The 12,872-nt window shown below is 34.6% G+C and overlaps 2 protein-coding genes across 2 annotated transcripts in view; one reads left to right on the top strand and one right to left on the bottom strand.

Moving 5' to 3' along the window:
- Positions 1–12,872, top strand: part of LOC122400453 (nuclear receptor coactivator 2-like) — a 286,464-nt gene that overhangs the window by 237,045 nt on the left and 36,547 nt on the right. Inside the window, exons 6-7 of the mRNA XM_043401934.1 lie at positions 6,944–7,060; positions 12,543–12,720. Coding sequence (XP_043257869.1) covers positions 6,944–7,060; positions 12,543–12,720 — 295 coding nt within the window. The remainder of the gene's footprint in view (positions 1–6,943; positions 7,061–12,542; positions 12,721–12,872) is intronic.
- Positions 553–2,696, bottom strand: LOC122400460. The gene is made up of 2 exons (XM_043401946.1): positions 960–2,696; positions 553–609 (listed from the first exon to the last, which is right to left on the bottom strand). Exon 1 carries the CDS (start codon positions 2,694–2,696, stop codon positions 963–965), a length of 1,734 nt encoding a protein of 577 aa, XP_043257881.1. The 3' UTR covers positions 553–609; positions 960–962.

Raw genomic sequence — 12,872 nt, forward strand, 5'->3', positions numbered from 1 at the left:
TTCCACTCCATTTTTCGTGAGGCGTCGCATCATCCAGCGCCTTTGTTGGGCAACGATTTCGTATGTATGCCGCTGTGTTAATTGCCTCTGCCCACAAACTAAATGGTACTTGAGCTTGTAATAGCATACACCTCGCCATCTCGACCAATGTACGGTTCGCTCTCTCTGCGACTCCGTTCTGTTGAGGGGTGTATTCAACGGATAACTGTCTAGTTATTCCCTCATCCTTAAGAAAATTAGTGAAATTTTTGGACAGATATTCCTTAGCGTTATCTGTGCGGATTCTCTTTATTTCATGACCCGTCGACTTTTCTGCTTTTGCTTTATATTCTTTAAAAGCTTTAAATATTTCAGACCTTTCTTTTAAGGGGGGAAATCCATTTAGAAGCTGCAAATTTACATGATTTTTGGGAATTTTTTTAGACAAAAAAAAAAGTGGTACGTTTTTTAAACTCTGGCATTTATTTAAGTACGTATTAGTCAATAATCGTGAATTTTTTCATTTAATTTTATTGAAAAATGGCGGCACGGTATAGATTCAAGGCCGGAGGTAGGCGCAGGGGAAAAAACTCGTGTGCGGGTGTGACTTGTAGCGTCCTCTGTAAGCTTCTGAAAAAAAAAATGAGTACAAAGTTTATACTTGTAGTTTATCGATGAACCTAAATAGAATTCTAAAAAATTGAAAACTGCGATATTTTTATGCACTTAAAATAAAAGTTCATTTTTTAGGCTATTTTGTTTCTCTTTTTTGCAATAAAAAAGTAATTTCTTTTTGTTTAGTTTAAAAACAATTAGGTTCATAGATAAGGTAATTGTGTTATAAAGATGTGATAACAATTTCAGAATGATCGGTCAAATAGTTTTTTTGCTACACGTTACACCAATGTGAAAAGTCACGTTTCGAGAAAAACGCGTGTAAAGTTTTGACTCATGAAAACTACATGATATTTTCAACTCACCGACTAATTAGCAATTCCAGGGCCATAAAATACTCCTTCCTCGTCCTCGAAATACTCATTTTCTTTAGCAAGCTGATCTTTTCTCGCTTTTCGGGCTGCGTTTGTTAACAGGTAGCTGCGTCGCCCCTGACGATTCAGCCGGCGGTCGTCTACTTCTTTGGCGTACTTTTTGCTTTGACTGCCTACCCTTAATTCCAGCTCTGCCATAATCTGCAAAACTGCTACGTAGCCTTCATTGAAAATAGCAGCAGCTATATACGCAGCAATTTCGACTATTTTACGTCCGGAATTAAGATGTTTAGGGGTCAAACGCCAGACTGTTGCGTTAAAGCTTTCATTAGCATTTTGCGTGTGACCGTCTAAACATCTACTTAATAAATCTTCCTTTGACAAATCCTCGTATATTGGCAACACAAATTTAGCAACTTCTTTGTCAAGAGGAGGGGGATGCTCGAATAATTTCATATTGACTCCTGTCGTTATTCCTTTTTGCCACTTACACCAGCTATCTTCGCCTGGTGGGCAGTGCTCGTGTTGTGGTTTTTCGTTAGTCGAGCATAAGTGGTAAAAAGTAGCCATTACTTCTCTTTTCATATCAGCTACATTGTGTGAATTTCTTCGAATGGCTAATCCATAATATGTTGTAAGCTTTTTTATTAAAGTGTCAGTTAATTTCCCTTTGCCACCGAGCTTTTCCTTTATTATTATGTTTCGGAGTCGTGTGCTCATTCTCTTCTCCACATGTCCGACGAACTCACTTTTGCTAACTGGAAAATCGTCACGATACGGATTTATATCTAATATCGCTTTATACGTTTTAGAATCTCCATCCCCGATATAATTTCTGTACTTCACGCCGAATTTCTCCTCTGATCTTAAAAACATTTCTTTCATTGCATCAACTTCCATCTTGCCTGCTGACCCGGTATGATTTTTTGCGCATTCCTCCTCGTGTTGTTCAAACCATTCTTCATAACATGGATCGTCTTGCTTACTTTTCCAAGCTGTACAAGCTTGACAGTAACTGCTTTTAACTACGAAATCGATAACTTCACCGGAATAATAACCTATAAGCGTAGTTACACCATATAATGACTTAAAGCCACGTCTCTTCCAAGAACCATCGCCGGATACTTTCAAATTAAAAATTGGCCGATCATTTTGTTCATTCACTTTCTTTTCTTGGTCCACAGCTTTCTTGCTTAGGCGTTCAAAGACTGAGGTTACAACCGAATGAATATGCATGATGATATTATTATACGTGCTCTCGTTTAAACCGTTGCAGATGTCCATTATATTACAAAATAAATTGATGCCTTCTCTACCGAGGCCTAAAAGTCGCATTACGAAAACAATTCGTCGATTCACTTCATATCCAGTGTTAATTAAAGGGCCTGAGTTAATATTTCTTCGCCCGCAACGGCACATCAAAATTAATTTAAATCCGAGGCTTCGATGTGCACCTTCTTCAAAGGTCAAAGTTTGTTTGCACTCGCGACAAAGAACCATCTGTGAAAAAGTTGCAAAAACAGTGTACCATTCGATTATGCGATAATGGTGTAAAGGATTCCATGGAATATCGGAGACATTGCTTGCTGAAATTTTTTTGCTGCTCGCACTGGTACTTCCTTCTTCACTTTTATCACTTTTTTTAGTAAACTGATTACCCGAAAATGATCTTTTGCGCCTCTTTGATGCGCGATCTGATATTTCTCGGCTACCTTTCGGATAAGACATATTAATTCGATGAAAAATAACACGAAACTCTCGAAAAATACGGCCACACAGGCTAAATTTCAGAGAGAAACTGACGACGACAGTCACTTGTTAAATGTGAACAATAGACCGTCGGAAATACCCGGTTCGGAGACATACCTGCTTTTCCAAATAACGAATAATAAAATGTAGGAATAATAAAAAGTGGAAAGCTCTGCGCCAAGCGTGCCCGTATACATACTCGCGGCGCGCTACCTGGCCTCAAGAGGCGCATCACGCTCATCAGCTGTACCTTCAAAACGTCTTCGAATTTCAATTTCAAACTTTGGAATTATATTCCTGAAATGTTAAGCTAACATTTTATGCAAGAAAAAAAAAATGCATTTTTTGATCATTCTAAATGGATTCCCCCCCTTAACATGGCAACTTCTATATGCCGTGTTTTATCATCTATGAAGGTAGCAAAGTACCTTGCTCCCCCTAACGACGGTACTTGCATTGGTCCGCATATATCACTGTGAACTAAACCTAAAATTTCCTTTTCTCTAGTGGTCGACTTTGAATATGGTAATTGGTGGATCTTACTTTTGCAGCATATCTCGCAAGTTATGTTTTGACCATCCATTTTTCCATTTAATCCTTTTACCATATTTTTCATTTTCTTTAAATCATTAAAATTTAAGTGTCCTAACCTATGATGCCACTTCAATAAATCATTATCATGTATTTTTGTCATATGCGCGAATTGTTTTGGAGAAGTTTCCTCAACTAAATATAAACCATTCTCCCTCTTTGCTTTCATGCATACAGGACCATCACTTTTTCCATTTTCTTTGACTACATTTGCATAATTCTTATGAAAGATTACCTTATATCCGTGATCCGTGATGCTGGTTACTGACAATAAATTGCTTTTGAAATCTGGGACGAGTATTGCATTTTCTAACCTGATGTTTCCAGATTTGTCGCCTGAGGTTTGAACTTTTATTTGTACATCTCCTGTTCCCTTGGAGTCTACATTACTTTCTGTAGCAGTATATACTTTTGTGGTCTGCTTTTTATCTATATTCTCGAACCTGCTTTCGTTGTTGCACATATGCATTGTGGCACCGCTGTCTAGACACCATATCCCTGGTTTCTGCAAATTTACTTTCAAAGCCGTAGCTTGCATAGCTTTATTGTCTTTATTTTGAGAATCATTATTTTGTTTGCGTTTTGATTTGCAGTATTTTGATATATGACCAATTTTATTGCACGTATAACATTTATAGTTTTGTCTCCTACCTCGTTCTGTATATGTGTTTTTCTGTTCTGGTTTTTCCAATCTCAGCACACCGTTTTTCTTTGAGAGAAGCGCTTCCATTTTGCTTGGTCCTTCCTCTCTGTCGTACTGACATCTTCTAGCTTCTTCCTCAAGGAGCTTCGTTTTTAATTCTTCCAGGCTTGGCATTTTTCCCCTGCATTCAATAGCTATGCAAAAATTTTCGTACTCACCGGGTAGCGCATTCAACAACCAAATTGTCAGCAGATTTTCCGGTAAATTCAGGTCACACTGTTCCAATTGTTGTCCAATTCTTACAAATTCGTTTAAGAATTCTGACATAGTTTCGTTCTGTGACTTTCTTAATCTAAATAGTTGCTTGAATAATACACACTGTCTCATCGGATTTTTGGACTCATATATATCTTTCAATGAGTTCCATACTTTGGTCGAGGTAGTAGCGTTTTTAATGTAGTTAAACTGATCCGGCTGTATGCTCAGTATTATTAAATCAATGGCTTTTTCATCTTTAGTTTCCCATTCGCCATCGTCATTTTCAGGCTTCACTAACTGTCCGCTAACGTATTTCCATAGATCGTTGAACCTCAATACACTTTTCATCTGAATCTTCCACGTTTCATAATTCGTGCTGGTTAGCTTTTGAATCTGTTCTATTCTTCCTGCGTTCATTTCGTCTTTATGGATTGTTACTTTTTCTTTTCAGCGTGGACGTTGCACGTGGGACCCTAACCTCACTTTTCACTTCGTTTAATTTTAACCTTTTCTTTTCACCGTTCGTCCTGGGCCCATAACCTGTTAGATTTCACTCGTTGTGGACCGAACAGAAATCAATTGCACGTATAAGAAAATAGTAACATAGTTCAATCTTTAATACTTTAGTAATTCTTTACACCTCTATATAATGAAAAACGTGGTCGCTCGTCAAAGGCACGATCCCCGAGCGCTACATCTATATACGTATTCTATAAGTATAGTATGCATGCTGACGCGCTGATTACCGCGAAATTCAACAGAAATCCTGCGCATTTTCTAGAAAAAAATTCGAGCAGATGCTGAAATTTTTCGCGATGATTAAAAAATTTCAAATCGTCGTGGATAAATTATTTTTAGTTGCAGGAGTCAATTACTATCATTTTTTTTCATTAGACATACCCTCAAAATCCTATCCACTTTCGCGAAAAAAATTTGAGAATGTGTGAAATGTTTCGACGGGAGAAAAAAATTTCGAATCGTTCTGAAAATATTATTTTCAGTTCCGAGGGTCGATTACAATAATTTTTGGTGAACAGGCATACCCTCGAAATTCTGCGCATTTTCTAGAAAAAAATTCGAGAAGATGCTGACATTTTTCGAGAAAATTAATAAATTTCGAATCGTACTGAAAAAATTATTTTCAGTTCCGGGGTTCGATTACAATAATTTTTGGTGAATAGACATACCCTCGAAATCCTGCGCATTTTCTAGAAAAAAATTCGAGCAGATGCTGAAATTTTTCGCGATAATTAAAAAACTTCAAATCGTCGTGGAAAAATTATTTTTAGTTGCAGGAGTCAATTACTATCATTTTTTTCATTAGACATACCCTCAAAATCCTATCCACTTTCGCGAAAAAAATTTGAGAATGTGTGAAATGTTTCGACGGGAGAAAAAAATTTCGAATCGTTCTGAAAATATTATTTTCAGTTCCGAGGGTCGATTACTATAATTTTTGGTGAATAGACATATCCTCGAAATCCTACCCACTTTCGAGAAAAAAATTCGAGAAGGTGTGAAATTTTTCGACAAAATTATAAAATTTCAAATCGTTCTAGAAAAATTATTTTCGGTTACAGGAGTCAATTACAATCATTTTTTATGAATAGGCATAACCCTCGAAATCGTACCCACTTTCTAGAAAAAAATTCAGTACAGGTGGAACTTCGAACATTAATAACTTTTTAACGAAGCCTCCATCAACAAATTAGTATTCTTGATTTTTGTCTTATTTTGGCTCCTACAATCTCCCAGTAAAATTTTTCCCAGGGAGGCCGAACACCCTGTATACCTGATCGGATAAATATTTACCTGGCCTGTTTTTTTTTTTTTTTTTAATTTCGCAAATATTCATTGACTTACGGACAACCGCTTTCAATACTTAATGGTGAAATACCGGTTGTTAAGTTTCGAGTAACACTGCGGGTTTCTTATCTTACGTTCTGTGCAATGTCGCGTTATAAATAAAGAATAACTTTTAATATTAACGTAAGGAACTGAAAAACGTGGTCTTGTAAATTATTCATTACGTTGAACGCAATGCGTATTCGCCTTGGTATGCAATATGAAATACAACATGTAACTCCAGTTTTGGTGTACAAATGAAATTAAAGCAGTTTCGTGTTATTACTCGATAACTTAATGCGAAAAAAACCTTGCGATTATGGTAGCGTTATTAAATGGTTATGAACTTTTTACACGAGAGACCAAAAGAATTATGGCTAACTTTATTTCAGTTTTACAAACACACGTTGCATTTATGTTGACGTACGTGTCGCGGAATATACAAATGCGATTTATTTGACTGTACAATTAATGTGATTGCATTGGTACGGAGTTGGGTAAATTATATTTGAAGTTACAATAAGAACCAATAATTACGGAGTCACATTAAAATTTTTATTTTTGCAATACTCTTAGTATTAAATAATCATTTCAAACTCAATTACATTTTTATCTTCAAATTTCCATTAACAATTACATTTAAAATAAGTAAATATTTATTCGTCTATTTGAAACATAAAGACTTTAAATATTTCTTCTCTTTCAATTAATTGAGACACGTGTTCCCTCGTTTGATTACTCTGTTTCCACGGTCGTCTTCTTTGTTTTCCGGTTTCTTGTTGTGCTGCATTTCACAAGGTGCGCATACCTCGAAGTAAAATTCGTTGCAACGTTTCACCGTGTTTGGAATTGGAATTTTACTAACGGTGTAATTTTTTTCTCTGTACAGATGCAGCACATTACGCAACAGAAAGGCTCGAATAGTCATGCCGTTCAACAGGGTGAAGTGTCTTCGTCGAATCGTAACATACTGTCCAACGATCAAGTTGGTCTTGTTTTACTCGAGGTACGAATCAATTTGCGCTTACAAATCAACCGAGTTCCATCAACTTACTCTGCCTTTTTCGTTACCGTTTCTCGATCTACGCTCGGAAGCATTCGCTCGAAGCTATATTTTATTTAGAAATACTTGTTTTCGGAACGAAGAATAAATCATTTTAGGCGTTGAATAGTGGTAGGATCAAGCATATCTGATTAAACAACGATTGTTCGATTCGGTTCATCGGTTCAAAAAAAGTATCCTGTACCTTAAGGAGATCCAAAGTCTTCAGCGCCATCCATAAAGTGGTTTTATAGTCATTGTACGTGTGGAATAATAACACAGTCAATTTAGAAAACGAAACAATAGAAATTCTTTATTGACTGGTCTTCCTCTTCTTCTGAAATTAGTTTATAATTTATTTTGCAGAAAATTCCAACTGTTGAGCTTTCTTCATTTTTATGAAACTTGGTATGCATTGAAAAATATTATAATTAATTTTTTTCATGGAAGTTGTGTTCTAGAAATGGAAACTATCAACTAGTTAAGCCATACATGGTGCTCCTGTGGATTGAGATTATTCTTATTATATTATAGAATACATATTGGGAATAGTTACTCAGCGTCAAATTGTTGGAAACATGACTGCAATTTGTTTTGTAAATTTACTGTGCTATTATTATACAGGGTGTTCAGCCGTCCCCTGGGCAAAATTTTAATGGAAGATTCTAGACGACAAAATAAGACGAAAATCAAGAATACCAATTTGTTGATTGAGGCTTTGTTAAAAAGTTATTAACGTTTAAAGTTCCACCTGTAGAACGGCAATTTGCGAACAGTTGCGTGCGCGTAATAGTGGTTTTCATTCAGCATGGGAAACCCTACTTAGTGACGTATCGACATCAAATTGTAAACGTTAATAACTTTTTAACGAAACCTCAGTCAACAAATTTTTATTCTTGATTTTCGTCTTATTTTTGCCTATACAATGGTTGTAGATCATTTTAAACACATCGTACACCACAAATTGCAAAATCTCGAGTCTTAACAACTTCAAGTACATACATCAGAAATATTTTTATTTTAATTTTAGGGTACATGAATAACATTTAAATATATTATTTCAACATAAAGTAGTTCATTTGTTACGTATTAGGAGCAGTGGCGCATCCAGAAATTTAACAGTGGTGATAGAACTAAAAATTAACCCAAATACGTCGCAATACTTTTCGAAACAGTTTACTTTATACTAATATATGAAACATTATTTATTGTTTTCGAAACTTATTTTAATTATTTTACCTTTAACCTTGCGACCTTATTGTTATACATAATGTTCTTGTTTGGTATTTGTTCCTTTCTTGTTATACATATATAAAAAATTGTTGAAGGCAAACAAATGAATATTTGTAGCATGCGGGAGGGGGATTAATTTGTTTCACACCCTTCGGGTGCGCCACCGGCTAGGGGTGGCGTAGAAGCTTAAATAACCTGAATCGATATAAAACAAAATTGTTGCGTCGAATGTAATAAATTTGAACGTAAGTGTTTCTTCGGACAGATGAATGGGACGTACAGCGTAAGAAATGTGCTGTAAATAATTGACTGTGCTTTAAATAGAAATCAAAGTATGCCAAGTCCGGTTGTCTTCTCGTACGTGTAAAATTGCACGTTAGAGATGGTATCGAACAGGGGTAGTACTTAATTTATCAGTGACATGCTGTATTTACTTTGAATAAGTTTATTTAAAATTCCAAGACACATTTACCACATAGATCTATGCAGTCTATATAATTTAAACATTTCCGTATTATTCTGAATATTTAATATTCATGTAATGTAAGGGAAACATTAGTCTAAAACGAGCATCAGTTTAAATACAGTGCCGAACAAAAGTATTGGTACAGAGCGCATTTTCAAATAAAATGTTATGTAACTGTGAACAAAGCATAATATCTTCCTTATTTTTGGTATAAAATATAAGTTTGAGGTTTGAACTTTATGTATCTCGCGAAACAAAGCGATTAAGTAGACCTGTAATAATAAAAAATAGTAACAAACACATACAGGGCAGTTTTCGACGAAACAAAAGTATTGGCACACTTACTATTTTATAATACAATATTCAAATTAATATTTTGTTTGTAATCCTTTTTATCTTATTACACTTTGTAACCGATTAGGCATCGAATGTACTAAATTTTGTGTTATTTCTGAACCTATTTTGTTCCATTCCTTCATAAGTGCATCTTTTAATTGCTCCTTTGTTTGAATAAGGTGTTTTCGGATCCTTCTTTCTAACTCATTCCATATGTGTTCAATCGGATTTAAATTCGGCGATTGAGGAGGGGTTGGCAATGTATGGAGTGTATTAAAAACGATCCATTGGCGGACAATATAAGCAGTATGCTTGGTATCATGATCTTGTTGGAAATAGTAGTTTTCCCCAAGATTTAATTTTTCCACACTTTTTTTAAACTTTTGTTTCAAAATATTTAAATATACACATTTATCCATAATACCGTCTATAAAAACTAGTTCTCCAAGTCCAGTGGAACTCATACAACCCCATACTAATACACTAACACTCTCGTGTTTAACAGTTGAGACTATATTATGTGAATCCATCTCGGTATTACGCTTTCCCCATATTCTTATTTGACCGTCAGATTTAAAAAAATATTAAATTTACTTTCGTCAGAGAAGAGTATTCTATCCCAAAATTCTAAATTTTTGTGTACATACATCTCTGCAAACTCTAATCTGTTTTTTCGATTAATTTTGCTGATCAATGGATTTCTTCTAGCCACTCTTGAATTGTACCCAGCACTTTTAAGAACTCCCCGGATAGTTATAGGATATCATCTACCTTATTTTCACTTTTCATTTGTGCTGCTATTTCTGTAGAGGCAACTTTAGGAAGTTTTTTTTTACAATCTTGGTAATTTTTCGTTTATCTCGTTCTGGTAATTTCTGTGGACGACAACTTCGCGGAAGATTTTTTACATTTTGTTCGTCAGGAAACCGTTTAATGATATTTCTTACGGTGAAACGACTTCTATTTACTATTTTAGCTATTGCAGAATATGAATTTCCCTCTTTTGATAATTTTAATATAAGTTTTCTTTCTGAAATTGTTGTTTCTCGTGTTTTTCGATACATTGTTGTGTTATTCACTTTATTACAGGCAAACTTAGTAAGAAATAACAAATGAATATCAAATTGAATCTCGGGACTTCCCTGGATACAACAGTCATGCCAATATTATAAATATTTACATAAGTGTTTCATAGAAATATTAAATTTACAAGTGTGCCAATACTTTTGTTTCGTCGAAAACTGTCCTCTGTGTATTTGTTACTATTTTTTATTATTGCAGGTCTACTTAATCGCTTTATTTCGCGAGATACTTAAAGTTCAAACCCCAAACTTATATTTTATACCAAAAATAAAGAAGACATTGTGCTTTATTCACAACTACATAACATTTTATTTGAAAATACGGTCTGTGCCAATACTTTTGTTCGGTACTGTATATCTTCAACGTTCTTCGTCTCTGTATCATTTAGGGTTTCTTCATCTGAATAACATAACATTGACAATTGAAAATTGCATCAGTTCAATGTTGATAAATATTTGAAAATTAACAGTGTATAACAAATTTATTTTGTGTTATAGTTAAGTAACGAATTCCATCACAATTTGAAAAAACCTTTTTCTTTTATTTGTACTTTGTGATTCATCATTGATTTAACGAGTGCTAATCACAGAATCGAAGCTAGAAATTATTCTGCAACGAAAATTAATCACAGTAGTTTTATCACAGACGAAGTATACGAGTAGACCTTGCACCTTATGGACTTTCGTGGTCCAATCTGACTGTCATACAGACCTCAAAATTCGGAGGTGATTTTATCGTTCCCTTCTCATGGATGGCGGTCAGTTGAGAAACTAGTCAGTGAATTGGTATTGATGAGCAGACAGCTGTAGTGTGTGCATAAATATATGTGAGTTGACTATGGAAGAGATTAAAAAACGCAATTTTCAAACGACCATACCTCCTAGAATGGTGAATGTATTTCATTGAACTTCATTTCTGAAGCAGAGCTCATGGATACCTATAAAAAAGTATTAGATAAAATTTCCGTAGGACGTCTAACAAATTTATTAAAAATCAAAAACTAATTTTTAGGAAAAATCGACAGGAGAGGGGTAGGTATCTAAATTTTTCGACGAAAAAAAAAATTTCAATTATTTTAAGTTGTGGGGGTCAATTATAATCATTTTTGGTGAATACACATACCTCCGAAATCCTAAGCATTTTCGAGAAAAAAATTCAGAAAGGTGGACAAATTTTCCGGCGAAATTGAAAAATTTCAAATCGTTCTAAACAAATTATTTTTGGTTGCAGGGATCAATTATTATTTGGTGAATACACATTCCTCCGAAATTCTACGCATTTTCCAGACAAAAATTTAGGATGGTGGATCAATTTGTTGGCGAAATTGAAAAATTTCAAATCATTGTAAAAAAATTATTTTTTCACACTTTCTTGAATTTTTTTCTAAAAAATGGGTGGGATTTCGGGGGATTCACCAAATATGATTGTAATTGACCCCCGCAACCGAAAATAATTCTTCCAGAACGATTTGAAATTTTTTTTTTCGTCGACTTTAGGCACCTAATTAGATTTTTGGTAAGGAATTTTTCTCGAAAATGCATAGGATTTTTGGGGTACGTGTAATGACCATAAATGATTGTAATTGACCCCCGCAGCCGAAAATAATTTTTTTAGAACAATTAAAAAATTTTTTATTTCACCGAAAAATTTCAGCACTTACCCGAATTTTTTTCTCGAAAGTGGATAGGATTTCGGAGGTATGTGTATTCACCAAATATGATTGTAATTGACCCCTGTAACCGAAAATAATTTTTTCAGAACGATTTGAAATTTTATAATTTTGTCGAAAAATTTCATACCTTCTCGAATTTTTTTCTCGAAAGTGGGTAGGATTTCGAGGATATGTCTATTCACCAAAAATGCTTGTAATTGACCCCTGTAACCGAAAATAATTTTTCCAGATCGATTTGAAATTTTTTTTTTCGCCAAAAAATTTCATACCTCCTCGAATTTTTTTTCCAAAATGGGAAGGATTTCAAGGATATGCCTAATGACCAGAACTGATTATAATTGACCCCCGCAGCTGAAAATAATTTTTTCGGTATGATTTGAAATTTTTTAATTTAATTGTTAATAACTTTTTAACGAAGCCTCTGTCAAGAAATTAATATTCTTGATTTTCGTCTTATTTTGGCCTCTAGAATCTCCCATTAAAATTTTTCTCAGATGTGGCCGATCGCCCTGTATATGGTCTACTCGTACACCTCGTCTGTGGTTTTACATCGTTCAGAATTAATTGTCCATACCGATCAGCTACCCAAATATTATCGTCAGCCGGTCGATCAGTGCACCAGTATCTTTCTAACCGTGTTCTGAATTTTTGTCTAGGCGCTAGATGGCTTTCTATTTGTTGTAAATACGGAGGGACGCGTGGAGTCCGTAACGGATAATATAACACAATATATAAATTATACGAAGGACGATGTGCTTGGCAAGGATATTTATAATATTATTCACCATGGAGACCACAACACCTTCATGCCGAGCTTGTTGCCTATGTCGCTAGGTTGGTACCCCGTCGATACAATATTACCATTTTTTTCTCCAATTTTTTTTTCCTTCAATTTCGAAAACGATATCTGTTCTTTATTGTTTTATTTTTTTAAATAGCGGGTACATGATGAAACGATTATTTACGAGTTATGATAATGTAACTTT

Source organism: Colletes gigas, unplaced genomic scaffold, assembly GCF_013123115.1.
Source record: "Colletes gigas isolate AHSC1104 unplaced genomic scaffold, ASM1312311v1 Colletes_gigas_Sc00018, whole genome shotgun sequence".
Lineage (NCBI taxonomy): Eukaryota > Metazoa > Arthropoda > Insecta > Hymenoptera > Colletidae > Colletes > Colletes gigas.